The sequence below is a fragment of the Berghia stephanieae genome, chromosome 1 (genome assembly GCF_034508935.2).
Source record: "Berghia stephanieae isolate SIO BIC M18660-M18661 chromosome 1, UCSD_Bste_1.3, whole genome shotgun sequence".
NCBI classification, from domain to species: Eukaryota; Metazoa; Mollusca; class Gastropoda; order Nudibranchia; family Aeolidiidae; genus Berghia; species Berghia stephanieae.
In genome coordinates, this window is record NC_088360.1 from 142,114,580 (window position 1) to 142,142,349 (window position 27,770).

The window sequence follows — 27,770 nt, forward strand, 5'->3', positions numbered from 1 at the left end:
CTTATTAAACTCTCTCACCAGACTACAAATGTCTAAGATTTAACATAACTTTGTGTGCTGGTAAGATTGATCTGGTGGGAAGGATTGGGGAGTATTTTAATTGAACGAAATCGTTAGTTCTAACTTTATCTTATGATCAGATGAAATTTGCTTTTTCTTTACCCCCCCCCCCCCCCCCACACACACACACATACACACATATCAATTTGGCCTTATTTATCTGACTTTCTTGGCATTTAAAACCAAAATCAATCTGTCAATTCCGAAATTGTTCTCTGCGGGTATAAACTCTGGTATGGATTTAAATTGCTTATGTTTCCCACACAGCTCTACTAGTGATAGGTAGTAGATTTTTGTGACACCAACCCGTATTTAGTGTGTCCTTCGTTTACCTTCGTTTTGACGATCACACGACGCAATTTGGTGGGACTGATGGTTTGCAACGTTTCACAGTCTGTAAGTTACAATACAAATAGGTACATATAGCCAATTTAAAATGTGACCCATCGGCTCTATACGCCATTATTCTCGGGGTGAAACAGATTCCGAAATGTTGATTGTAAATCAAAATGAGAAATAGATACCCAGTCTCTGCAAGGCAGACTAAACTAATTATTTCTTCTAAAGAAATCTAAGTCTGTTTGGCAAGTTAAATTCTAATTTTATCTTTATTTATCTATCTATGTATGAGGAAACAGTTACTATACAGCCAAAAAATTGACAAAATTAATGTAATTTGTTTATGTACGACAACTTACATTTCTTCTCAGGAATTCTAAGTTTTATGACTGTTTGGCAAGTTATCTTTATAGTATGTATCGATTCATGAAGTAAAAGTTTTATGGTCAAAATTTAAAAAAAGAAAAGTTTTGCCAGTAATCGACACCCTTTGGTTGTATGTTTGTTTGTTTTTTTGTTTGTTTTTTTTTTTGTTTTTTTTTTTGTTTTTTTTTAGTCTTTTATACGGGCCGACGTATACTTATTTGTAGGTCTAATAACCCAAACTGTTATGGACTCATTTTTGTAATGGAAATATTCTCAACCAATCAATATTGCCCCATTACAAGATATCACACGATTAGTTATTGGTCTATCCGGGTTTTATGTAATGTATTTATGTTTTCATTGGTTTTTTGTTGTTGTTGGCTGAAGATGGGTTTTGAGCTCGAAACGTTCCGTGTTTGGTAGTTTGTTCTTTGTTTTTTTTTAAAGCTGTTATATTATATAAGGTGTTGCTATTGGTTCTAGGTTGTATATTTTTACATGTTTGTACATTTGCATATATATATATATATATATATATATATATATATATATATATATATATATATATATATGTATACATTGTCGCCATAGATTCTCAACTTTGTGTTTATACATTTTTATGCATGCCACGTCTGTAAATGAATTTCCATTTTTTTGGATGAATAAAGTTATTATTATATTATTATTATTATTATTATTATTATTATTATTTTATTATTATTATTATTATTATTATCATTATTCATTATCATTATCATTATTATTATTATTATTATTATTATTATTATTATTATTATTCATCTTTGTTTATCCATTACAAGAATGTTACAACAAGCCCACGATTGTGTTTGGTGATCAGACCTGTCTAAATCATGTATTCGTCGATTAGAACCCATGCCTTTTCGATGTAAAGGCATATTAACTTGAGCTTTTATATACCACAATATCCACTAAACGTGCTCAAAGCGCTTTATAAGGGGCCCGCCCTGACCAACAGCAACACGGAAAGTGTAGAACGGGACATGACGCCTGTTAGGCTATAAAATAATATTGCATTTTGTTTTTCCGACAGAGACAACGCTGTTCATTCTCATTTTTACACCTGCGTACGATGAGAGAATGTGAGTAAAGAGCCTTTTCAAAGGACTCATCAACTATGCGCCGCTCAGAGCGGGACTCGAACCCAGGACCTTCCTATCCGAAAGCGAATGTCAAACCACTAGACCACATAGCCGCACAAATTAAATGACTGCTAACCTCCTTGTGAAATTCGTCCTCAAATGTTTTCATCACCACATCTAGACGGAGTTTATATTTTCAATGGATTGATTGCAATTATTGATTTCTAGCTATGAAAAAAACTCCCAGATCGATTGAATAATATTAATATGTTAAGTGGAAAATTTGCCTTCGTGACTTTCTCGTAACAATCCAATGATTTTGTGATTGGCTGGAAAGAAGATGTTGAATAACGTTAGTTGTTGCACAAAATATTGTAAGAGTCTGATGTAGGTGATGTTCGAGGTGTAGGCTGTTAAACTTAGGGTGTTTTGTGAGTATGTACTTACTGCAATTATTATTATTATTATTATTATTATTATTATTATTATTATTATTATTATTATTATTATTATTATTATTATTATTATTATTATTATTATTACTATTAACACATCATTTTAGCAGGTTTGATAACCAAACGCAATCATCAGCACAATCATCATCATCATCATTATCATCATTATTATCATCATCATCATCATCATCATCATCATAATTTGATCTTTAACATTGAATTTTTAGCACCTGGTCACATGTTTGTCTTCCACTAATTCAATTTGTTTGTTTATTTGTTTTACTCTTTAAGACAACACGTCTATTTCAATAAGATAAGATGTTGCGAACGACGTATACTTATTCGCAAGTCCGATAACCCAACTTGTTATGGACTCATTGTTGTAATGGAAAAACCTACTCTCAAACTGACGCAAAATATTCCCCATTACAACAATGTTAAATCAAGCCCATAATTGCGTTCGGTTGTCAGACCTGCTTATAGGTGTTCCCTGGTTGCGAACTCAGACTTAAGATTGAGCTTTTCTTTTGAATTTTTTTTAAATATAGCGCAATATCCACTAAACGTGATGAAAGCGCTTTACAAGGGGTCCCTGACAAACAGCAATATAAAACATGTAGGACGGTACATGACGCCTGTTAGGCGATATTTATTTTTTTTCCGACAGAGACAACGCTGTTAACAGGCAGGTACGCATTAAACATCTGAGTGCGGTGAGAGAATGTGAGTAAAGAGCCTTTTCCAAGGACTTAACCATGCGCCGATCCGAAAGCGAGTGTCGTACCACAAGACTACATAGCCGCATGTAAGAAAAGACCTTGTGAGAAATTGTCCGGTGATATCTAGATATATTTTTATTTTTATTTTACAACAGTGTGTTAGTAAGCAGGGATTAATGGCGACATAAGCACCACTTATAATATTGGGGTGTAGCACTTTAAGATCGTTTTATCTGGGGCTAAAAGAACAGGAAAGAAGATAAGCCGATAAGGATGACATTACGTGACTAAAAGGCAGGAATTGGATTCAGTAGTCTGATGTCACGCCGCCCGGCAACGGCGGTCATCTTGGTTCTAAACAAAGAAAATCATTACTTTTTATTCTTCATGCTGGTTAGAACTTTTCATATGCCTTGTGATCAGATTGTGTAAAAGACAAAACATGATCAAATTTATGTGGTTTTTTTTTCTTCCTCTGGATACGCTTTTATGCTCGCCGGGGAAATATTTCATATGGGCGTCCGCCATTGTGCCGATAGTTTAGAGCCAGTGTTACTAAGTTACCATGCGTCATTAGGAAGGAAGTGACGTGACGACTGTTGACGAGTATTGTGACTGGATGTCATAAGACAATTAAAATTCACAGCGTTCGAACAGGACACAGGACAAATTGGACTATTTTTATTCCTGGAAGTGAGTAGTGAATTGAATGGAATTGTCGTTACTTGGTATAGATAGAACGAAGATGACGCCACTCTGGTCTTTGTTATTGTTTTTTGCCATCCACGTTTATGAATAATTCTCACTTAACTGTATTATCCAGACCATAAAAGTTAGTAATTCTCATTTATGAGCTTCTTAGCCAAGCGCATACTATCTATGTTGTTATTTTTACAAAACCAAAGCGTAAATCATTTTTTAAAATTAGTTCTTCGGAGCCATTGTGCCCATAGAATGGAGTTTATCCCGGCTTTTTTAGCGTGAAATGAACAAATAGAAATTGCTTTTCCCTTGGAAAGGACGTTAGTCTATCCTGAAGTACTTTCCAATAGATCTAACTGACCCAGCTACCCAATCACTGCTGGATTGGTAGGAAAGTCAGGAAAAAAAATCATCTCTTTACCCGGGATCAATCTCGGTCCATTTGGGTGTGAAGCGAGTGCTCTACCAAATGAACTATAGGGAAGGAGATTAGTGTAAGAGTAGCGTCCCTTGATTGGACGTTGCCCATAGTCTGTGACGTCACCGGCGGAAAAGTTATTAGAGGGAGAACGTCATGTTGGTTGTGCGCGTGCGTCTCTCGTCCTCGCTTCCGGTGAAAGCGGCTTGAGACACTTCAAAACCAAATTGACGTTCTCTCTGTAAGGTGACGTCCAATCAAGGGACGCTACTCTTCCGCTAATTTCATTCCCTATTGGGACCCTCCCTCCCCAAAGGTGATCAGTTCTCATCAAATTCTCTCGTACAGTCTGTTAACGTTAAGGGTTTACATGCATAATAGGATTCAATAGTCGTAACGTCACTTCCTTCATAATGACACATGGTAACTTAGCAACACTGGCTCTAAACTATCGGAACAATGGCGGACGCCCGTATGAAATATTTCTCCGGCGAGCATAAAAGCGTATCCAGAGGGAAAAAAACATAAATTTCATCATGTTTTGACTTTTACGCATTCTGATCACAAGACATATGAAGAGTTCTAGCCAGCTTGAAGAATAGAATAGAATGATTTTCTTTGTTTAGAACCAAGATGGCCGCCGTTGCTGGGCGGCGTGACATCAGACTACGGAATCCAATTGTTGTTACAACGAGCAGAGTCAATAGTACTTTACTTTTATAAACGCATACCATCAATATAAATATACTACCCCTGTCTTATACTTACAATATACCTTTTTTTAAATTCTGGCCACCAAACTGGCGGTTTATAAACAATAACAATTCTATCTATAATATACATCTTGACATCATGTTGTTCTGTCAATTTCTCACATTCTAGCAAACACAGTGTATTACGCAAAATTCTGTTGTTTTTTTAAATATTATGCAACCATTTATTGACCAATGGCCAGTTCAGTAAGTATCCTTGTACTGTCAACTCAATTATCGTTATAGATAGATAGAAGTTGAGGTCACGCGGATTTTTGCTTTTGTTTTTTCCATCCACGTTTATGAATAATTCTCACTTAACTGTATTATCCAGATTATAAAAGTCCATGGTTACACAGAGTTCTGCGTGTTCGTCCGTTATACTTCCGGATGGCAAAAAACAATAACAAATTCCTGAGTGACGTCAACTTCGAACTATCTATACTTCCGGATGGCAATGTTGTGAGCTTCTTAGCCAACATCATCGGGTTTGCATGCGGGTATGTGTGCATAGATGTATCATCGGTTCCCTCCGTTTGAGGATGTTCAATGTCAAGCCGGCAAACATGGCATTTGTGCATTGATGATATTATGTGTTAAAATAAAATACACACTATTTCTGCCCGCTATATCAATCGTACAAATACACAAAACGTTTATAGTCTGAGAGAATTTGGTGAGAAGAAATTACCAAACTGAGTATAGATAGTTCGAAGATGACGTCACTCAGGTCTTTGTTATTGCTTTTTGCCATCCGCGTTTATGAGTAATGCTCACTCAACTGTATTAATCCGACTATAAACGTTCATGGATACACACAGTTTTGTGTGTTGGTCCGTTATACTTCCGGATGGCAATGTTATGAGATTCTTAGCCAAGCGCATACTATCTATAGAAGGATACAAAAATCTGTGCCAAATTTCGATTGTATCGCATATAATCATTATGAGCGAGAGGATGTTTGTCGACTTGACACAACCTGATAGAGATACACATTGTCTTGTCTGCCATTAAAACTCTATTGCCACTTCAGAAGTTTCTCGCCTCTGTATCATATTATCGCTGTCTCCGGTATCATGTTTACTAGATGTGCTTGAGAGGTTGTATTTCTTCTTTTTACTTGAGGCCAACTTATCCCTGGGATCAAATCGGCGTGAAATGTGAATCCAAGGAGAATCACATGGCTCTTCATCTATTCAAAATATTCATGTTAAAATAATCATCCTTCAAAATATTATATATATAATATTGAAAATTTTCTGATTGACGCAGTCCTCGGTTGAAATTATTGTCTTCTTCACTCTTTTTAATGCGTCGCATTTTCTTTATATAGATAGAATGCGCTTGGCCAAGGAGTTCACAACATTGCCATCCGGAAGTATAACGGACCAACACACAAACTCTGTGTAACCATGAACTTTTATAGTCTGGTTAATACAGTTTAGTGAGAACAACTCACAAACGCGGATGGCAAAAACAATAACAAAGGCCTGAGTGACGTCATCTGCATACTATCTATAGATAGTTCGAAGATGACGTCACTCAGGCCTTTGTTATTGTTTTTGCCATCTTCGTTTGTGAGTTGTTCTCACTAAACTGTATTATCCAGACTATAAAAGTTCATGGTTACACAGAGTTTGTGTGTTGGTCCGTTATACTTCCGGATGGCAATGTTGTGAACTCCTTGGCCAAGCGCATTCTATCTATAGACGAATCTGTAAAGATCCAGCCAAAATCAACATTGATGTGTTTGCATAACGGGTGTGCCTGAATGTGTAATGTTTACCAGATGTGTAAGTCCAACTGCAAATCATATAGATAGTATGAAGTTGACGCCATTCAGGTCTTTATTGTTGATATTTTTTTGCCATACGCGTTTATGAGTAATGCTCACTGAACTGTATTAACCCGACTATAAAACGTTCATGTATACACACAGTTTTGTGTGTTGGTCCGTTATACTTCCGGATGGCAATGTTATGAGCTTCTTAGCCAAGCGCATACTATCTATAGATAGTATGAAGTTGACGCCATTCAGGTCTTTATTGTTGATATTTTTTTGCCATACTCACATATCTTGGATACATAATAACTTCAGATGGCAGATGCAACACAGAAATAAAACGAAGAATTGCAATAGCTAAAGATAGTTTCAATAAAATGAGTCTAATTTTAAAAACCACAGTATCTCAATGACAACAAAACATAGGGTTTTTAAGGCCTACGTATGGTCAGTATTATTATATGGCTGCGAAAGCTGGACAATTACAGAAGACATTAGAAAGAAACTGGAGGCAGCAGAAATGTGGTTTCTTAGAAGGATGTTAAGAATCTCATGGACAGAGAAGAAAACTAATGAAGAAGTATTAGAGCAAGCTGAAACTAAAAGGCTATTAATTCGTACAATAAGAAAAAGACAAATGCAATTTTTAGGACACCTAAATCGACATAAATCTATTGAACATCTTGCTCTCACAGGAAAGATAGAAGGTAAAAAGAGTAAAGGTAGACCAAGAAAAACATATTTGAATAGTTTGAACAGCTGTGTGACAAAGAAAGAGAAGAGTAATATTAGTTTTCTGAGGTTATCTGATCAGAGAGATGAATGGCGTACCATGATCACCGATGTCTGGCGCAGACTTGGTACTTGAAGAAGAAGAACTCACTAAACTGTATAAACCTGACTATAAACGTTCAAGGATACACACAGTTTTGTGTGTTGGTCCGTTATACTTCCGGGTGGCAATGTTGTGATCTTCTTAGCCAAGCGCACACTATCTATAAGGAATAATGTGTCATTATTCCAGCTGAAAGAAATATGTTGACCACTCTAATCGGGACAAATTATTGTCTAAACAGTCAACAGACTATGATGCCTCGGCTTCTTCCACCAATTCCTCTGTGCAGTTTTCATCTTTGGTGTCACCGATTGTGCCACAGTTCTTAATTTTTCAGTTTTATGGAAGTACATGAATTCAAAGCGTGACAAATCGGATGTTTTGCTTGTTTTTTTTTTTTGTTTTTTGTTTTTTGTCTTTTAATTTCCTTCGTCGCACTATATGACAAAAATGTGTTCAGAAGTATTCACAGCATAGAAAGTACGACTTTGCTAAGTTCAGATAGGATTGGACGACTTATGCTATGTTCAGAAGTGATTAAGGCGACTTTTGCTAAGTTCAGAAGTGAATGGACGAAAAAAAGCTTTAAAATATCACTTAATATCCAGATAATATCGGATATTCCCGGAAGAAATGCGATTTTCCTTGGATCATGGCGTAGGCTACCTACATCCTTTTTCAAATGTCGTCGTGTGTACTTTAACCTACTAAAAAAGAAATCACGAAATGATTGATAATATATTCGGATCAACGTACTTGTTTCGGAATGTACATCCGGGTTCGTTTGGTATGTATCATAGCAGCCGCATGCTTTCTTGGCGAAGTAAGAGTTGTCAGATTGTTTAATTGACGCTTTTGTGTGTATGATGGGTTAAAAAGATATCCCACACGTAATGAGTTAATTGCATGTCAATAGTAAGACATGGAGAAAATAATATGATTATCAATCACAATTTAATGATTCTCGTTTTTGCTTGTATTTTGACATTTTAAAAAAAAAATCACTGTTTTGTGGCTTATTTAGAACAACAACAACAACAACAAAAAACAAAAAACAAATAAAAACAAACAAACAAAGAAACAAAAAACAAAAATCAAAACAAATCAATAAAATTATCTGGCACATTATTTTATTAAGATTGATTACTTAAGGTATATCAATTATATTATTGATCCGTTTTTACTTCTGTTCAAGCTAGGATTTTGAGTTGATCACGTGACATTGTAAATTGGTTGTGTCATTTACAAACCACCACCACCACAATTACCACTACTATCACCACCACCTCCACCACCACCACCACAATTACCACCATCATTACCACCACTACCACCACCACTACCAGTACAATCACCACCACCACCATCACCACCACCACCACTTCCACCACCACCACCACTACTACCACTACCACTACCACTATCACCACCACCACCACCACCACCACAATCACCACCATTTCCAACACACCCATCATTCCATCAACTCTATCCGTCTTAACACAACAGAATGACATTGCGTTTTATACAAGTAACTAGCTCTTGATCACGAGCCTCGGGTTCAAATCTTTGGGAAGGCATTATTCTTACTTCTTACTTTAACTAAAAAGTCATGAGTAAAACAACGGAGTTCTCAACTTTCCCATTCACGCTCTGTCTAGATATTTATTTCCAAAGGAACATTGAAGTCTTGAAGACGGATATCCTGTTATGTTATTTAGAATAAGTAACCAAGTCACGATTTCTTAAAAGAGAGCAGCTGATATCATTATCAAAAGAATGTCTTATTATTGAGTGAGTTGTAATTGTTCTATTAATAGAAGAAACAATAACATGTACACATTCGACCTCTTCACTTGAAAGTATTGTTCTATTTTCACCACAAATATTGTTCTATTTTTACCACAAAGCCTAAAATAATCATCTATTGTTCTAATTGCTATCACTAAAAATATCATAATTGAAAATAATTGCCTCTGCCAATTGAATCAATTTCGTAATTATATGAAAAACAACATAATGTAGCTTAGGGTCAGGTGCTCTGCTTTTTTCTACAATGAAAACCCCCGCCTGTTTTTGTTTGTTTCATTGTGCTTTGTAATTAACGCGCATAAATGGCCAAATAAGGATCTACTTACGATCTTTGTTAATTTTGAGAAGTGCAGAGGATGCAGTGAATAATGCTTTTTTGATGTCGCAGGATATTGATGACTTAGCATGATCAAGGAAACATCTGTATGCTTCTTGCATTTATAAGACGTGATGATAAGGGACAAAATCAGTGTTGGCTTTGTAATTTAAGGTGTATAATGCCTTTTTAATATTTTTATAAACATTGCTCTTAGATTGTTATAAAAGAAATAAAAAGCAGTTTCCTATCTTGTGTATTCATGATGGTTCGACGAAATGGCCAACCAAATTTTCTTATCTCTAATTTGAGTCAGAGCCATCATTGTGATGTTTGAAATGGGAGCTCCGATGGTTCAGTTGCTAGAGCACACGCCTCACACGCAAAGGGGTCGACATCGATAACGGGTGAAGCAGAGACTTTTTCTCCCGTCCACCCAGAAGTGATTGGGTAGCTTAGTCTGTTAGATCTGGTGGGAGTATTTTGCGATAGAATACCGTCATATCCAAAGGATAGCAAGCAATTCCCGTTGTCTGTTTCACGCCATAGAAACCTGGATAAACTCTGGTTCCATTGACATATAGCCTCTGAAAGACTACTTTTAAAAAATTATTTTAAACATTATAGTGAATACATATTATACAATACTTTTGATACCGTTGGTCTATATTGATGGTATGTGTTTACGTAAAATACTCACCAGTTCTGCTAGCAAGATCAATCGTATTAACACACAAAGAAAGTGTAAACTTAAACGTTTATAGTCTGATTGAGAGAACTTATTGAGAACCAATCGCTCAACTGGCTGTGGCTATGTGGTCTTGTGGTAAGACACTCGCTTTCGAATCGGAAGGTCTTGGGTTCGAGCTTCGCTCGGCGCATAGTTGAGTCCTTGGGAAAGGCTCTTTACTCACATTCTCTCACCGTACTCAGGTGTAAAATGAGTACATCGCCGTTAACAGCGTTGCCTCTGTCCAAAAAATTGTAATATCGCCTGGCAGGCGCCATGTCCCCTCCTACACGTTAAGTGTTGCTGTTGGCCAGGGATCCATTGTTAAGCGCTTTGAGCACGTTAATTGGATATTGCGCTATATAAAAGCTCAAAGCTCAATTTTTAAAAACAATAACAAAGAGATAAGTGGTGTCCACGTCATTCAATGTCTTCAAAAGGGAAAGTCAATCAAAAATTGGTTATTGTACCATTGAATCCAGTGCCATCCCTCCCCTTCTACCCCTCATATTATGTTAAGAAGCTAGGGAGCAGGCAGTGGTGTTAGATAAAGATCTGAACAAGTGTGTATGAAATGTGCCAGATAAAGCAAGAAAGAATGATACAAGAAAAAACCCATCCCAAAAAATCAGTCTACCTCGACTGGGGATTGAACCTCACGCCCTCTGATTACTGGGCGGTCAGACGTGGTACCATTAATGGTATTCAGAAGGTCTGAGGTTCGATTCCCAGTCGAGGTAGACTGTTTTTTTGTGATGTTTTTGTTTATTTGTATTTTTCTTTCTTGCTTTGTCTGCATCATAATTTTCTGTTGTACACTCTTTTTGGAAATAAATTTTCACTGCCCTATTTGCCTATAAGCAACAAAAAACATGATTGAAAATGATGAATAACAAATCACAAAAACATCAGTAAACGGTTATTTTATAATACACAGATAGTATAAAGTAAAATGAGAAATAGAAAATTAATCATTTCTTTGTGGGATCTACAGAATATGAAAGATTACTCGATATCTCGTCTTATAGATAGTACAAATTTGACGTCATTGGTCTTTGCTATTGTATTTTTTCTTTTGTCATCCGTGTTTTATGAGTGATTCTCACTAAACGGTATTAACCAGCCGATAAACGTTCAAGGTTACACATAGGGGAGACCTTCCATAAGCTACTACATCCCAAGTATTCTTGTTCTAGTAGGGGGTTTGGGAGGGGAGAAACTTTTTTTTGAAGTCTCCCCCCTCCCAAACCCCATACTAGAAGTTCTAGTGTAGGGGGTTTGGGAGGGGGGAGACTTAAAAAAAAAGTTTCCCCCCTCCCAAACCCCCTACTAGAACAGGATGTGTAGTAGCTTATGGAAGGTCTCCCATACATAGTTTTGTGTTTTGGTCAGTTATACTCTTTTTAGAAATGTTGTGAGTTTCTTGGCTAAACGCATACTATCTAATGTAAAGTTTTAACAAAGGATTTTATTCTTTTCAGACTTCATTGCCGAGGATATTCAATCAAGAGAATACTGCAAAGAAGAGACGATTACTTGATTTGTTTTGTTTTGAAATTTTACCAGGATATATATTTTGTGTACACAGTAGGTTGTCTTTTTTTATAATACTAGTAAAAAGCCTGCAATTTCGCGGGGAATGAACTATTTTCATTCGATATTGTACCCACCATCATTTAATGAGGGCAGATTGGTAAACAACGTTGTCTGTCTAACTTCGTACATTTTCTGTTGATTTTTCTGTGTGGCCCAACGTGGAGTGTGAGCCTCTATAGCCTCTGACCCGTGACACAGCAACATACAGTTTTCCGTGTGTGAAAACAGGTTGTGGTAAGAAAATCAACTGCGAAAATAAACCTGCAGTAGCAGACGTGAGCAGAGTTGAAAGACGATCCTGGGGAGGCTTTCCGAAAGCTCCTAGAAAGGGAAACAACTCAAATAATATTCCCTCAACTAACCCCCCAAAAATAAAACCCAGAACCTTTAACTACCCCTAATAGTAATAGGAAAAACAAACACCCTAGCACCTTTGCTAAGATTTATGGCTAACCCTAATTTTTTAAAAATCCTCCGATCTCGAGCTAACCCCAATAGAAAAAAAAAACCCTCGGACTGCTTTGCACTACTTTTCAATATTTCACAAATCAAAATGGCGGCCGAGAATCAAAACAATAGTCAAATTAGAAAATGTTAAACTTTCACAAATCTATCAAGGTTTGTTCTAGAGATTTTAAAGTGCTTCTATATGATGACAAATTGAATAAATAAACGCCTGACAAAATATCAACGGTGAAAATACAAATTGAAAGAATACTGAGGATGTAGGAGCTTTTGGAATGTCTCCCAATCCTGGGATCGAGAACTTACCTTACAGTACAGTAGTACAGTACTCTGGTGATCATGTTTTGATTGTTGATTGGTAAAATTAAGAGTTTGCCCATAATTCAAAACTAAGTAATATACACTGATCTAACTTACATGAAAGAAAATGGGTGTCTTGACCACTTTACTCCTGATGTCAAATGAAAATCTGAAGCAGACGCGAACAGTATCAAGTATTCCATCATAATAATATGTCTATTTTTGGTTTGTTCGGGCTAGAAGCGAGACAGATACAATGGGTACGATCTGTATTACATTTCCATGTGCTCGAGGTCGTTGGTCACATTGCAAAGTGTGCTCAAAATGATCCACATAGTGAAAAGTGTTCACATTTTAAGAATAACCAACGTTACAATTGGTCATTTTTTCTCAGCATGATACATGGGCGTTGTGTTTCAAAGTTTATTCAATCTTAGGCTTTCGCCAATAAATCAACAATTTGATGCCAACATACATGAAAGTGGAAAAAATAAAAAAAATAAAAAGGTAAATGGAACCAAAAAAAATAAACTGATACACCACACAAAAATACAACAATCGTAATAACATCAATACGTTCAATAATAATAATAATAATAATAATAATATAATAATAATAATAATATAATAATAATAATGATAATTTAATAATATAGTAATGATAATAATAATAATAATGATAATAATAATAATGATAATAATAATAATAATAATAATAATAATAATAATAATAATAATAATAATAATAATAATAATAATAATAATAATAAGAAGAAGAAGAAGAAGAAGAAGAAGAAGAAGAACAACAACAACAACAACAAGAATATCAATAATATTAACCATAATAATATTACCATCATCCCTACACCCCAATCATCACCGTTACCACCACCACCACCATTACCATTATCACTACCACTATCACCATCACTTTTACATTTCCAATCAGTTTTTCTCATTAAAAAAAAAAAAAAAAAAAAAATGATACCCATCACAACAGACCTCACTACCACGAAAATTCCCGTTGTACTACGGCTAAATCCCGGGCTGGATATAATAAAGGTTTTTAATTAAATGTCATTTCTTGAAAACGAAGTTCTGGTGCCAGAGCTATCACATAGAGTTAATATTTTTCCCCACGCATTATAAGGACAAACTGGTGGTTTTTAAGGGTAGTTAAAATGTCTTCGATGTTATTTACCCTTAAAACTACTTATTACATTTTCCTATTTCAAGTAGGCAGGTCTGCTATGATAAGTATCAGTTCCATAGTCAAAATAAGACAAACAAAAATAACTTTTATTTTAATCAATAATCCATACAATTTGATGACAACAGACATGAAAGTGAGAAAAAAAGGTACATGAAACCAAAGCATAAAATGATGCCATTAATAACCATAAAAATACAACATTGTAATACCACCAATACTTACAATAATAGTAATAATAATAATAATGATAATAATAATAATAATAATAATAATAATAATAATAATAATAATAATAATAATAATAATAATAATAATAATAATAATAATAATATTAATTGTAAAAATAACAGAAGCGCCGCAGCAATAATATCTAGTATTGTATTTGTAAATGAGGACCACGCTTATATCCCATTCGTTGACAATTAAGAAGATAGGGATTATATCATGGTAATTCTGTTTTGGATAATAAAGTTATTGACTTTTAGTAATCCTAGGTGCTCCAAAATGCTTTGGTCTGGGTGATCTTTATCTTCGGGGAAATTCCAACATAATAAATAGCCAACCACTTATTTAACACATTTCTATCGTTGATTAAAGTTCTAGAAGAATGGGATTTTGCGAACATTGCCTAGAAGTTACAGACATATTAGTTTAACGTATTGTTTGGTAGAATTACAGAATTAATTCCCAAAGACAAATAATTAACTCTTTTAGAATATCACAAACATTTAAGTAATTTTCCGTACTGATATAGTCTAGAGCGAAACAAGCTTGCGTACTTCAATTATTCCATGTCAAGGGTTGGTTTCTGTGTTTTTAAGAATTTTACGGCGTTTGTGACGCATTGAAAGAACAGAAAATGTATAAGGTAGTCTAAAAGTATACTTTTCTCAAAGGCACCTGAGGATAAATAAGGCAAAGGTAAATGGTGCGGATAGGGCACCAAGAACACCCCTCGGTGTACTTAGATTGAAATCGCTTAGAAGTCAAAGATACAAGCAAAGGGTCCTAACAAGTGAAATACAACACTTCTTTTACAAATCACATCAAAACAGAAGAACCAAGAAAGGGAAAAAAAATATATATATGGTTATATCAAGGAATTTACCCAATGGAAACCGTACGGTGCTCTTATTGGCTAACCAACCAGCGGCCTCGATGAGAAAAATATCCGCCATTTTGATGTTGGCTGGGAATCGCGTTACTATAGTAAACAAGCGCTGATCGGCCGTTCATGAAAACAAGTTGCTGCTCGCTCGTTTAACACAAAATTATTCAAAACGATCTCTCTAAAATGATATAAATGTGACTTCTTAAGGTTTTCTTCACGGTCAAAACCACACAACATTATATTAATGATTACGTCCGAGGCAAAAAGGAATATTGACAGGTCGACCGAGAGTTGAACTCGTGAGACGACAAACATCAATGCGAAGTGTAGCGAGAGTCAAGCTATTGTTTGTCTTGTCCTATTCTATATAGAGAAAATGATAAATAGTATAGCCTCGTGTGTGAGTGGTTGCGTGTCATAGTCTTGTTTTTAAATTGTTTCTGTTGTTTATGTGTGTAGTGATGACTCTCTCACACTCAATTTCAATGCCGAAAGAGGAATTCCCGCACACAAGAAAGGGGAATTGGGGTGGTATTGGCATACATATTGTATAGTATCTAGTTCTAAATAGATAACTGATTAGAATTATATTATGATATATAAACACAATACCAAATACAATTCCGAAGTTTCCTTATTTCAAATGAAGTAAAGCTCCAAACCCTAATGGTAGTGATTGTAGTACTGAGTGTTAGTGAGGTGATGTGGTGTTGGTGGTGGTTGTAGTTGTAGTAGTAATAGTGATGATGATGTGGTGGTGGTGATGATTGTAGTTGTAGTAGTAGTGGTAGTGATGATGATGTGGTGGTGGTTGTAGTTGTAGTAGTAGTGGTAATGGTAATGATATGGTGGTGGTGGTTGTAGTAGTAGTGGTCGTGATGATGATGTGGTGGTGGTGTTTGTAGTAGTAGTGGTAATGATGCGGCTATGTGGTCTAGTAGTATGACACTCGCTTTCGGATCGGAAGGTCCTGGGTTCGAGCCTCGCACTCGGCGCATAGTTGAGTCCTTGGAAAAGGCTCTTTACTCACATTCTCTCACCGTACTCAGGTGTAAAATGAGTACCTGGCCGTTAACAGAGTTGTCTTTGTCCGAAAAATTGTAATATCGCCTAACAGGCGTCATGTCCCGTCCTACATGTTAAATGTTGACCAGGGACCCCTTGTAAAGCGCTTTGAGCACATTTAGTAGATATTGCACTATATAAAGCTCAATTTAAAAAAATAAAATATTTCAATGATGATGATATGGTGGTGGTGGTGGTTGCAGTAGTAGTAGTGGTAGTGATGATAATGTGGTGGTGGTTGTAGTTGTAGTAGTAGTGATAGTGATGATGATGTGGTGGTGGTTGTAGTAGTAGTGGTAGTGATGATGATGTGGTTGTGGTGGTTGTAGTTGTAGTTGTAATGGTGATGATATGGTGGTAGTGGTGGTTGCAGTAGTAGTGGTAGTGATGACGATGTGGTTGTGGTGGTTGTAGTAGTAATGGTAATGGTAATGATATGGTGGTAGTGGTAATGGTAATGATATGGTGGTGGTTGTAGTAGTAGTGGTCGTGATGACGATGTGGTTGTGGTGGTTGTAGTAGTAGTGGTAGTGATGCTATTGTGGTGGTGGTTGTAGTAGTTGAGGTAGTGATGTGGTGGTGGTTGTAGTAGTAGTGGTGGTGGTGGTTGTGGTAGTAGTGGTAGTGATGACGATGTGGTTGTGGTGATTGTAGTAGTGGTAGTGATGATGATGTGCTGGTGGTGGTGTAGTAGTAGTGGTAGTGATAATGATGTGGGGCTGGTGGTTGTAGTAGTAGTGTTAGTGATGATATTGTGGTGGTGGTTGTAGTAGTAGATGATGTGGTGGTTGGAAAACACATTACAGGTTATTATAATACATGATTACACACATTCTCTAATTTCATTTTTTGACAGCTTCGTTGTGCCATAAATATACGCAACATTTCTGAAACATTTTATTGTGGATTTTGATATTGTTTGTTGTTTTTCTTGTGTCGTTATGTTGACATAGATACCGAATGAATGGTAATTACTACATTCTCAGCCAACAACAAAATGGCGCTGAATGCTTTCATGGGTGGACACTTTTTAGGCTTCGTACGTATTCTCATTCGTTTAATTCTATGGGTTATATACACTGGTTATGATATCAATGCTGGTTATAACAACAACAACAACAGCAACAATAATAATAATAATATTATTATTATTATTAATAATAATAATAATAATAATAATAATAATAATAATAATAATAATAATAATAATAATAATAATAATAATAACAATAAGCCAATTGTGCAATCGCAACTAATCTTTATCATGGTAAACTATAATACAATATTTTAATATCAATGCCCAATTCCCCTCCCCCACCCCACTTTCTCACACAAATACACACTCACACACGCACACACACATACTTATATATATATATATATATATATATATATATATATATATATATATATATATATATATATATATATATATATATATATATATATATATATATATATATATATATATAACATGTCATATTTTGTATAATATACCACATCTTAGTATCAGAACTGCAGTTACTAAACAGACAAAAATAAATGAAAACAAACAAACAATCGCATTATTCCCTCTATCATCAATTTTAATAATTTTTCCTTGTCGTGAAAACCACAATTATACTTGTAAATATTTCTTGTGTTCGATCTGTACCTTAAAGCAAAGTCTACCTAAATCACCTTGCTGTCTACTGTCTCTGCATTTCAAAAATTTGATAAATTCAAACATACTTGGTCTATTTTTCAGTTTTTCCGGCAGGCAATTTCTTCTCTCATGCGTATACCTCGAACATTCAATTAGACAATGGTATTCGTCTTCTATTACGTCACAAGTAGGACATTTACGATCATTTCTATCTACTTTTCTTGTGCCCCATCTACCCCTTTCTATATAAAACAAATGAGAACTCAATCTGATTTTTGAGATGGCAACTCTGTAAGATTTATTACACAGTTTCATATATGGTTCTAACTCAAAGGTGTCTTTAATGTGTTTGTACAGCCGTCCAGACGTCGTCATCGACATCTCAGCGTGCCACTCTTGTAGAAACATGTCATCCAAGCGTTGTTTTAAAACCGCCAGAAAGTAATTTTCATTTATCACATTTTGTTTAACCCAATAATGGCCCATTCCAATCCTATCCAGCAACTGCTTCACCAGGCTTACCCAAGTTGTTGTGTTTGGTTCATTAATATTCAATTGCACAAGTTCTTTGTATACTGCATGAGTGAATGAGCAATCATTATTTCCTGGGCGAATAAGTATCAACCAATATTTAATAACTTTCATTTTTCTTTCAATATGCAAAGGATACACCCCCAATTCGCCATAAACAAAACAGTTTGGTGTGCTGTGCTTAACACATAGAATGGATTTAAGAAAACCGAGGTGAAATCTTTCAATTGGATCAGCTCTTCTTAAACCCCATATTTCTGCCCCATAATTCAGTATTGGTAAGATGGTACTATTGAACAGTTTCATTTGCATCTGTGGTAAAATTTCTGTGTTAGTGTTAAAATACTTTCTAAGTGAAAATAGTGCTCTTCTGGCTGAGTTTGTTACTTCTTGTGTACATTTTATAAGAGATCCCGATGCGCTAAAATGACAGCCTGGGTATTGAAAGCATCAAAGGGGCAATAATAATACTTGATGTCGTAAATAGATGAAAACTGTTGAAAACTTAGTGTAGATCTGAAATCCTTAAAGTAATTAAGTGAATACAAATAAATAATAATGTTACAAAGGAGCATACTAATTTCCTGCCAACCAATGTTTTGTTTAATCATCTTAACTACGCCACTACCACATTATCTCATTCATCTGTGGTGTTTCATTAATCCTGTTTTGTTGATAAAGGGGAAACTTGAAACGTTCATTTGATCTGTTTTTGTAATTAAATTGAAGCTTACATTCAATTTCACATATTTATTTCTTCGAGCTTCGAGCAGCAACATTTACATTAAGTGAATACATTATTTCGAATGCAACGATTTGCGTAAAAACGCCACACTGACAACTTTTTACAGTTTCGAACTTGGTTGTTTTTGAGAGTGCTAGTGTCGTCGGTACGTATTTTATGATATCTGTTTGACTCAACGAACTTTCAAACTGACTTTAAATTATAAAAGGAAATCAAGTTATCTGTTTATCTATCTGTAAAAAATACATTTCTAATTTTCAAATCTTTCAGTAGAGTTGTGCGCCGTATAATTTTTTTAAATCGACTCGAATAAACACAATATTCTCCACAGGGCTAGATTTTTTAAAGAAAGGATCAACCAAACGATGACGTCACAAAAGGAGGCTAATTCTATCCAAGACATTCCATCAATGCTCAAACACTGGGCGGAAGTTGTGCCAGAGAAAGAAGCTTTTGTTTTCTTCAACGAGACTGGAAGAACTACCGTGCTAACCGCAAAGGATGTACACGTGCTAGCGGGCAGGTTTGCCACAAGGTTGAGGGAGATGGGCTTCAAAAATGGAGATCTCATTGCTAACGCTGTTCCAAATTCTCCAGAGAGAGTTGTTGCGGATTTTGGTATAATCATGACAGGCTGTATTGGCGCTAATTGCCAGGTAAGATTTTAGAATCTCTGTATCGTATATATTGTTTTATTTCAAATTGAATTCAATAGTCTGATGTCATGTCGCCCAGCAACGGCGGCCATCGTGGTTCTAAACAAAGAAAATCAGTACTTTTTATTCTTCATGCTGGCCATACCTTTTCATATGTTATGTGATCAGAATGTGTAAAAGTCAAAACATGATCAGATTTATAATGTTTTTCTCCTCTGGATACACTTTTATGCATGTCGGAGAAATATATCATAAGGGCGTCCGCCATTGTTCCGATAGTTTAGAGCCAGTTACTAAGTTACCATGCGTCATTACGAGGGAAGTGACGTCATGACTGTTGAAGAGTATTACTATTTAGCCTTTTAAGAGCGGTGTTTTTACAATGGATAATTTTCTACCTGTATCGGAAATCAATTTTATAGCTCTTCATTGTTTGCCCATTTTGAATAACGCACACATACACAAACATACACACATACACAAACACACACAAACACACTCACGCACACTGTCACACTCACACTCATGGCCAACAATGATACGTACAATGCAAACAAGTAATACACTTCAACAGTCGTAACGTCACTTCCTTCCTTATGACGCATGGTAACTTAGTAACACTGGCTCTAAACTATCGGAACAATGGCGGACGCCGTATGAAATATTTCTTTGGCGAGCATAAAACCGTATCCAGAGGAAAAAAACCCCATAAATTTGATCATGTTTTGACTTTTACACATTCTGATCACAAGGCATATGAAAAGTTCTAGCCAGCATGAAGAATAAAAAGTCATGATTTTCTTTATTTAGAACCAAGATGGCCGCCGTTGCCGGGCGGCGGGACATCAGACTACTGAATCCAATTAAAGAACAAATAAAGGGTTTACAAGTACAGGAAAATCATCCAGACCATTCGTCTCATTATTGCTGTGCGGCTATGTGGTCTAGTGGTATGACACTCGCTTTCTGATCGGATGGTCCTGGGTTCGAGCCTAGCGCTGGGTGCATAGTTGAGTCCTTGGAAAAGGCTCTTTACTCACATTCTCTCACCGTACTCAGGTGTAAAATGAGTACCTGGCCGTTAACAGCCTTGTCTTTGTCCGAAAAATTGTAATATCGCCTAATAGGCGTCATGTCCCGTCCTACATGTTAAATGTTGCTGTTGACCAGGGACCCCTTGTAAAGCGCTTTGATCACATTTAGTGGATATTGCGCTATATAAAGCTCAGTTATTTAAAGCTCAATTTTCGCTATTGAGATTCCGAATTCCGAGAACCTATCTACATTTGTAACCCACCTCGTCAATCTGGTGTTATATTAGCAGGAACAAGATGAAGAATATTAAGTTAAAGCAATTAATGAGAAAAGGTCTTAAATTTGTTTTTTCTTTTCTTTTTTTTTTGTCATTGCTTTTTAGTTTTTAATTATATTTTTTTGATTTGTTTCTTTTTGTTTGTTTGTTTTTAGTAGTTTAAAGGAATAAATTAATCCTCAATGAAATGCTTAATTTTAAAACAAATCTTTATGTTAAACTTGATATTTAATATTTTAAGTAGAGGATTCACCTTGATATAAAACTGTTATGAGACGATTGGTCACATTTGAAATGACCTTTGTGATCAATTTGTAATATGAAGTCATGAGGATTGAAAAATAACTTTATATATATATATATATATATATATATATATATATATATAAATATATATATATATATATATATATATATATATAGATAGATATATATAATATATATATATATATATATATATATATATATATATATATATATATATATATATGTGTGTGTGTGTGTGTGTGTGTGTGTGCGGCTATGTTGTCTAGTGGTGTGACACTCGCTTTCGGATCGGAAAGTCCTGAGTTCGAGCCTCGCTCGGCGCATAGTTGAGTCCTTGGAAAAGGCTCTTTACTCACATTCTCTCATCGTACTCGGGTGTAAAATGAGTACCTGGCCGTTAACAGCGTTATATCTGTCGGAAAAAAATTGTAATATCGCCTAACATGCGTCATGTTTCGTTCTACATGTTTCATGTTGCTGTTGGTCAGGGACCCCTTTAAAGAGCTTTGAGCACATTAAGTGGATATCGCGCTATATAAAATATCAATTTAAAGCTCAATTTAACTTTACACATCATATCAATAACCTAAACATTAATTATTACTTTTAACCCTCAGATTATGGAAAATGACGGAACAGATTTTTATAAAACAGCAAACCGTGCAATGGCTACTGGGATCATCCTTCCATTCATCAAAACCAACCCTGCATTCAATGTCCTACAGCGATTCCTTCCTTCAAACTACCCATCCACCGGATATATCGACGTCGCAATACCCGAGGTTCCTTCTATGAAACGTATAATCCTCATTGACAGATCCAACAATAATAATAATAATAATAATACTCAAGACATGCTCCCATTTTTGGACAGTTTGCGGCAGAGCTCAGATGAAGTCTTTCCACCCCAAGACGTCTCTCCAGAATCCGTTGTTTACGTTTTTGGGACATCCGGCACGACAGGGTTCAGCAAATTGTGCCCACGTGATCATAGAACAATCTTAGCAACGGGGCGGATTTACAGTACGGGCAAACCGTCCAGGCGATTCAGTACGAGACCCCTGGGCTGGGTTGGGGGATTCCCTTTCCAATATCTGGCTGATTCATCGTGCAATGTAATCCAGGTAACCTTTACATCTTGTGGCTATGTGGTCTAGTGGTATGACACTCGCTTTCGGATCGGAAGGTCCTGGGTTCGAGCCTCGCGCTCGGCGCATAGTTGAGTCCTTGGAAAAGGCTCTTTACTCACTTTCTCTCACCGTACTCAGGTGTAAAATGAGTACCTTGCCGTTAACAGCGTTGTCTTTGTCCGAAAAATTGTATTATCGCCTAACAGGCGGCATGTTACGTCCTACATGTTAAATGTTGCTATTGACCAGGGAACCCTTGTAAAGCGCTTTGAGCACATTTAGTGGATATTGCGCTATACAAAGCTTAATTTTATTTTTAAAATTTTTATCTTATCACGGATATAGTCTCAGACTATCGTCATAGTCTAGGTCCATGAATCAGACCTCCGAAGCTTGCTTTTTTCTTTTTTTTTGGGGGGGGGGGGGTGGTTTGTTTGTGTTTTGGGGGGTTTTGGGCAATTGTTTGGGCATTTTATGTTTGCCTGTTAGGATATTTTTCTTGTTGTTTTTTTTTTTTTCTTGATTTGTTTCCCCCCCCCCCCCCACCCCCATTTCCCCCCCCCCCCCCCCCCTCTCTCTCTCTCTCTCTCTCGCTCTCTCTGTCTGTCTGTCTCTCTCTCTCTCTCTCTCTCTCTCTCTCTCTCTCTCTCTCTCTCTCTGTGTGTGTGTGTGTGCGTCATTGTTACTATTCCTCTGTTTCTTTCTTTGCGTCCTCGTGACTTTCTTTGTCTCGATTCTCACTCTCTCTGATCAATTTCCATCTACCTCTCTGATCTTCCTCTCCGATCCCTGCCTTTCTCTCTCGTTATTATTTTTCTTCTATACTATCCCCTCCCCCCCTCCCCCCCCCCCTCCCGACTCTTTAATATGTGTATATGATTTCATGTTGTGTGTGTGTGTGTGTGTGTGTGTGTGTGTGTGTGTGTACGCGCACTTGCTTGGGTAATAATAACCCGTTGCCATCAACATTATATAATTTTGTTTACAATAAAATATAAAAATACATCACCAATTTTCCATTACCAGTATTCTATGATAGTATTTTTCGATTTTACATTGCCGTATTGATACATTTTCCCCTTCATTCCGTGCGGCTATGTGGTCTTGAGGTATGACACTCGCTTTCGGATCGGAAGGTCCTGGGTTCAAGCCTCGCTCGGCGCATAGTTGAGTCCTTGGAAAAGGCTCTTTACTCACATTCTATCACCGTACTGAGGTGTAAAATGAGTACGTGGCCGTTGACAGCGTTGTTTCTGTCAGAAAAAAAAAATTGAAATATCGCCTAAAAGGCGTTCATGTTTCGTTCTAAATGTTACGTGTTGCTGTTGGTCAGGGACTCCTTGTAAAGCGCTTTGAGCACATTTAGTTGATATTGCGCTATATAAAAGCTCAATATTTATTTACATTCAAAGTTGTGTAAAACTGTCTGTGAATGATACAATGCAAGCTATATGAGATCTTGTAATTATAAACTATTGTATAAGGCATTTAAAGGATAAGATAAGATAAGATAAGATCAGAGATAAGATAAGATAAGATAAGATAAGACCAGAGATAAGAGAAGATGCATCCTTTTTCTTCAGGACTGTTTCAACGAGGAGCCTGTTCTTGATGCCAAACAGTTGTGGGACGTCGTCGAGAGTGAAGAATGCACAGCAGGCTTCATGCTTCCGGGGGAAATAGATTCTTTCTTGGTTCACTTCAAGGACGACCCACCAAAGCACAGACTAAAGGTCATGATTGTTGGAGGTCAACCTTTAACAAAGGTAAAAACATGGATAATGTAGAAGAAGAAGAAGAAGAAGAAGAAGAAGAAGAAGAAGGAGAAGAAAGAGAAAAACAGTGATAATGATAATGTAAAACTGTGCGGCTGTGTGGTAATGTGGTATGACAATCGCCTTTTTGGATCGGAAGGTCCTGGATTCGAGTCTCGCTCTGAACGGCGCATACTTGAGTCCTTGGAAAAAGGCTATTTACTCACATTCTCTCATCATTTTTTGGTGTAAAATGAGTACCAGGCTGTTGACAGCTTGTCTCTGTCGGAAATGCGATGTCACCTAACGGGCGTCATGTCTCGTCACACATGTTAAGTGCTGTGTTGTCGGGGTGGGGGGGGGGGGGCCTTGTATAGCGCTTTGAGCACGTTTAGTGGATGCTGTGCGATATAAATTCTGCAAAAAATGCTCACGAAAATTGAGTTTACAATCAAAATGAGGAAATTTATGGATCTTGGACTTTAAGAAACAAAACTTATCATCCTCAATAAAGACATTTCTTGTTTAAAAACTCAAATGTTGTATGTTAAGATTAAAATACAAGTCTTCCTCACCCGATTCATTCAGAAATAATACCATTTAAACATGATTTGTCACACTTATGTACTCTTTTTGTTAAACACATACACAATACAAATAAAAACCTGGTCACTAACATTGATGCTATTTGTTTGAAGATGGATTTTTATTTATTTGTTTTTTTCTCCTAGAATGTTTTTTGTTTTGTTTGGGTCATTGTCTGGGCTCGACGACTTAATTTTCAATGTCAGTGACCGCTGACTTATATTTATATAAGTTATTTATTTTGTTTCCTGAAAAATTATTTGCATGTGTTTATATATTATTATAGTCAATTTATTGTTATTTATTTATTTATTAACTTATTTATCTATTTTTTTTCTGTTTTCTGTCTATTCTCTTAAATTAAATACATATAATTTTTTATTTATCAATTTAATTATTTTGGTAGTTTCCTTTTACCTGTGTTGATTTGAAATTATTTGTAAATGAATGGTTTATATTGGCAATTGCCTAAAATAAGCATTTGAATTGAACTTTTTGAGACAAATACAAATTTCAGCGAGTGTGCAATGCCTTGGGTGTGCTAGCGGATTGTTTAGTTCTCACCTACGCCTCAACAGAGATGTCTGGAGTGACCAACGGTATAGTGACCAGTCCTGACCAGATGGAGGACTATTTGACAGGAAAACCATTGCTAGGGGTGGCCTTGAAGATTGTCGATGAGAACATGCAACAAGTTGACACGGGAAAGGAGGGCATTATCGTTGTGAAATGTAAGTCAAACCAGATAAGAAAGAAAAAAAATCAACGAAAAAAAAACCCCGACCCTCCGTCCCCCTACCCCCTCCCCCCCCCCCCAAAAAAAAAAAAACAAAACAAAACAAACAAACAAACAAACAAAAAAAAACAAAACAAAACACTCCCCGCCGTCATAGTGAGCTTCTATGACGAGCAATATCCACTAAAGTTGCTCAAAGCGCTTTACACAGAGTCTCTAGTCAACAGCAAAACTGAACATATAGGACGAGACATGGCGCCTTTTAGGAGAAATTTTTTTAAAATTTCCGACAGAAACAACACTGTAAACGGCCAGGTAAGTACTCATTTTATACCTGAATACGGTAAAAGAATGTGAGTAAAGAGCCTTTTACAAAGACTAAACTTTGCGCTTTTACAAACCAGGGACCTACAAGTCCAAGGGCGAGTGTTATACCACAAGACAATAAAGCTTTTTACCTAATATAGTTAGTCAGTGTTGTGTTTGATACAACAAATGGAGGTTGGGTATAGTATATAATATGCATTTTTTTTATTTCAAGGAAAATTTTGTTTTGTCACAGGTTTGAATCCCATCCAAATCATGACCGTTTCTTTGCCCACACCCCACACGAAACTGCCAATCGTATAGGGATTGGGGATAGGCATTGGGCTGGGGCTGGAGCTGGGGTTGAATTTGTGTTTAGGGACAGGGTTAGGGTTGCATTTGTGTTTAGGGACAGTGTTAGGGTTGAATTTGTGTTTAGGGACAGGGTTAGGGTTGAATTTGTGTTTAGGGACAGGGTTAGGGTTGAATTTGTGTTTAGGGACAGGGTTAGGGTTGAATTTGCAGAATCAGAAAAACTGTACCGGATTTATCTATTTTTTGCCAGATACACATCATCACCCACGTTACCACAAGTTATCAAATTTCATGTTTTTTAAAAAAATAGTTTTGTTTGTTTTTGTTTTATTTATTGTTTGCTTTTGTTTTTTTTTTTTTTTTTTTTTTTTTGTGAAGGAGGGGGAGGGCGGGCCGGGGAGGGGGGCTGTATTTTTTGTGTGAGGGGGGGGGGGGGTCACTTAATAGGCCTAACTATCAGTTGTGGTCAATGATTATTTGTACTCTAGAAAAATGGAGAAAAATAGTCCTTTCATGCAGAATTTGGTAAACAAAAAAAAAAACAAAAAAAAAAAAAACACGTCGGTCGTAGGGCATCACTTCGCTCTTTTAAAAATAATTCTATGAGTTTTATAGAAATCCTTGTTGTGATCCGACAATGATATTTTCTCCTCAGCTCCTTTCGGATCGAATCATTACTACAACCAGTCACCCGGCGATAAACCAACCACAACAGCCGACGGCTATTTCATCACCGGTGACAGAGGATGGGTCAACCAAGATGGCGACCTTTTCGTCTCCGACCGAAATGATGACGTCATATTCCACGGCTCAATATTGGTATATCCGAGCTGGCCTGAGAGTGTCCTAATCAGAATCTCCGGCGTTTCAGAGGCGGTAGTTATGGGTGTATCAGGCCTGAACAGCAATGGGGTCAATGATCAAATCTGCGCCTGTGTCATCCCCAAGCATGGGTCAAACCTTACAAGAGATAACATTATCTCTTCCTATAACAACTCATTTGCTGTGACTGAGAATGAGTTTTTCCCAAAATTGTCTTTCGTTGAATTATTTAGCGAGTTTCCAATGGGCCATACTGGTAAAGTAAACAGAAAAAAGTTACGGAAAATATTAATGGACAGAATTTCATTATGACAGTGAAATAAAATTGTTAGTTCAAGAATATAATCCACTTTTGAGTTTTCAAAAAGCGATAAGAGAGAGAGAGAGAGAGAGAGAGAGAGAGAGAGAGAGAGAGAGAGAGAGAGAGAGAGAGAGGGGGAGATAGAGAGAGGTAGATTGATAGATAGATAGTTTGTGAGAGGAGAATAGATAGATAGATAGATAGATAGATAGATAGATAGATAGATAGATAGATAGATAGATAGATAGATAGAGAGACGAGAGAGGGGGAATAGAGAGAGAGAGACAGAGAGAGAGAAAAGAGAGAGAGAGAGAGAGAGAGAGAGAGAGAGAAAAGAGAGAGAGAGAGGGGGGGGGGGGGGGGTCGGGATTGAAAGGAAGAAAGAAAGTAAAAGATTGTGACACACAAATGACTGGGGAGCTAGAAGGAGAAGGGGAACGAAAAGAAGAAAGAAAGAAAGAACAAAAGAAAGCGAGAAAGAGAGAGAGAAAGAAAAAGAGGGGCACT

General features: G+C 36.4%; 1 protein-coding gene and 1 long non-coding RNA gene across 5 annotated transcripts in view; both read left to right on the forward strand.

The window, feature by feature from the left end:
• Positions 1 to 255: 255 nt before the first annotated feature.
• On the forward strand, positions 256 to 27,736 carry LOC144963393 (putative acyl--CoA ligase YdaB). Of its 4 annotated transcripts, none has more exons than XM_078897365.1 (7): positions 256 to 456; positions 11,890 to 11,995; positions 19,411 to 19,735; positions 21,932 to 22,438; positions 24,028 to 24,210; positions 25,301 to 25,514; positions 26,796 to 27,736. In XM_078897365.1, exons 3-7 carry the CDS (start codon positions 19,445 to 19,447, stop codon positions 27,272 to 27,274), a joined length of 1,674 nt encoding a protein of 557 aa, XP_078753491.1. In that variant the 5' UTR covers positions 256 to 456; positions 11,890 to 11,995; positions 19,411 to 19,444; the 3' UTR covers positions 27,275 to 27,736. The 4 variants fall into 4 exon arrangements, with proteins under 4 accessions (XP_078753491.1, XP_078753494.1, XP_078753492.1 ...); XM_078897366.1 differs by lacking the exon at positions 256 to 456 and adding an exon at positions 4,791 to 4,886; XM_078897368.1 differs by lacking the exon at positions 11,890 to 11,995 and having other exon boundaries at positions 350 to 456; positions 26,796 to 27,387.
• Positions 5,726 to 27,770, forward strand: part of LOC144963395 (uncharacterized) — a 142,922-nt gene continuing 120,877 nt past the window's right edge. The window contains exon 1 of the long non-coding RNA XR_013643623.1: positions 5,726 to 5,757. This is a non-coding gene — a long non-coding RNA (uncharacterized LOC144963395). The remainder of the gene's footprint in view (positions 5,758 to 27,770) is intronic.

Coding starts and splice junctions, on each gene's coding strand:
- LOC144963393 (XM_078897365.1), top strand. CDS start 19,445: ATGACGTCACAAAAGGAGGCTAATTCTATCCAAGACATTCCATCAATG. Junction 19,736..21,931: donor GTATTGGCGCTAATTGCCAG/GTAAGATTTTAG, acceptor TTTAACCCTCAG/ATTATGGAAAATGACGGAAC. Junction 24,211..25,300: donor GAGGTCAACCTTTAACAAAG/GTAAAAACATGG, acceptor TACAAATTTCAG/CGAGTGTGCAATGCCTTGGG.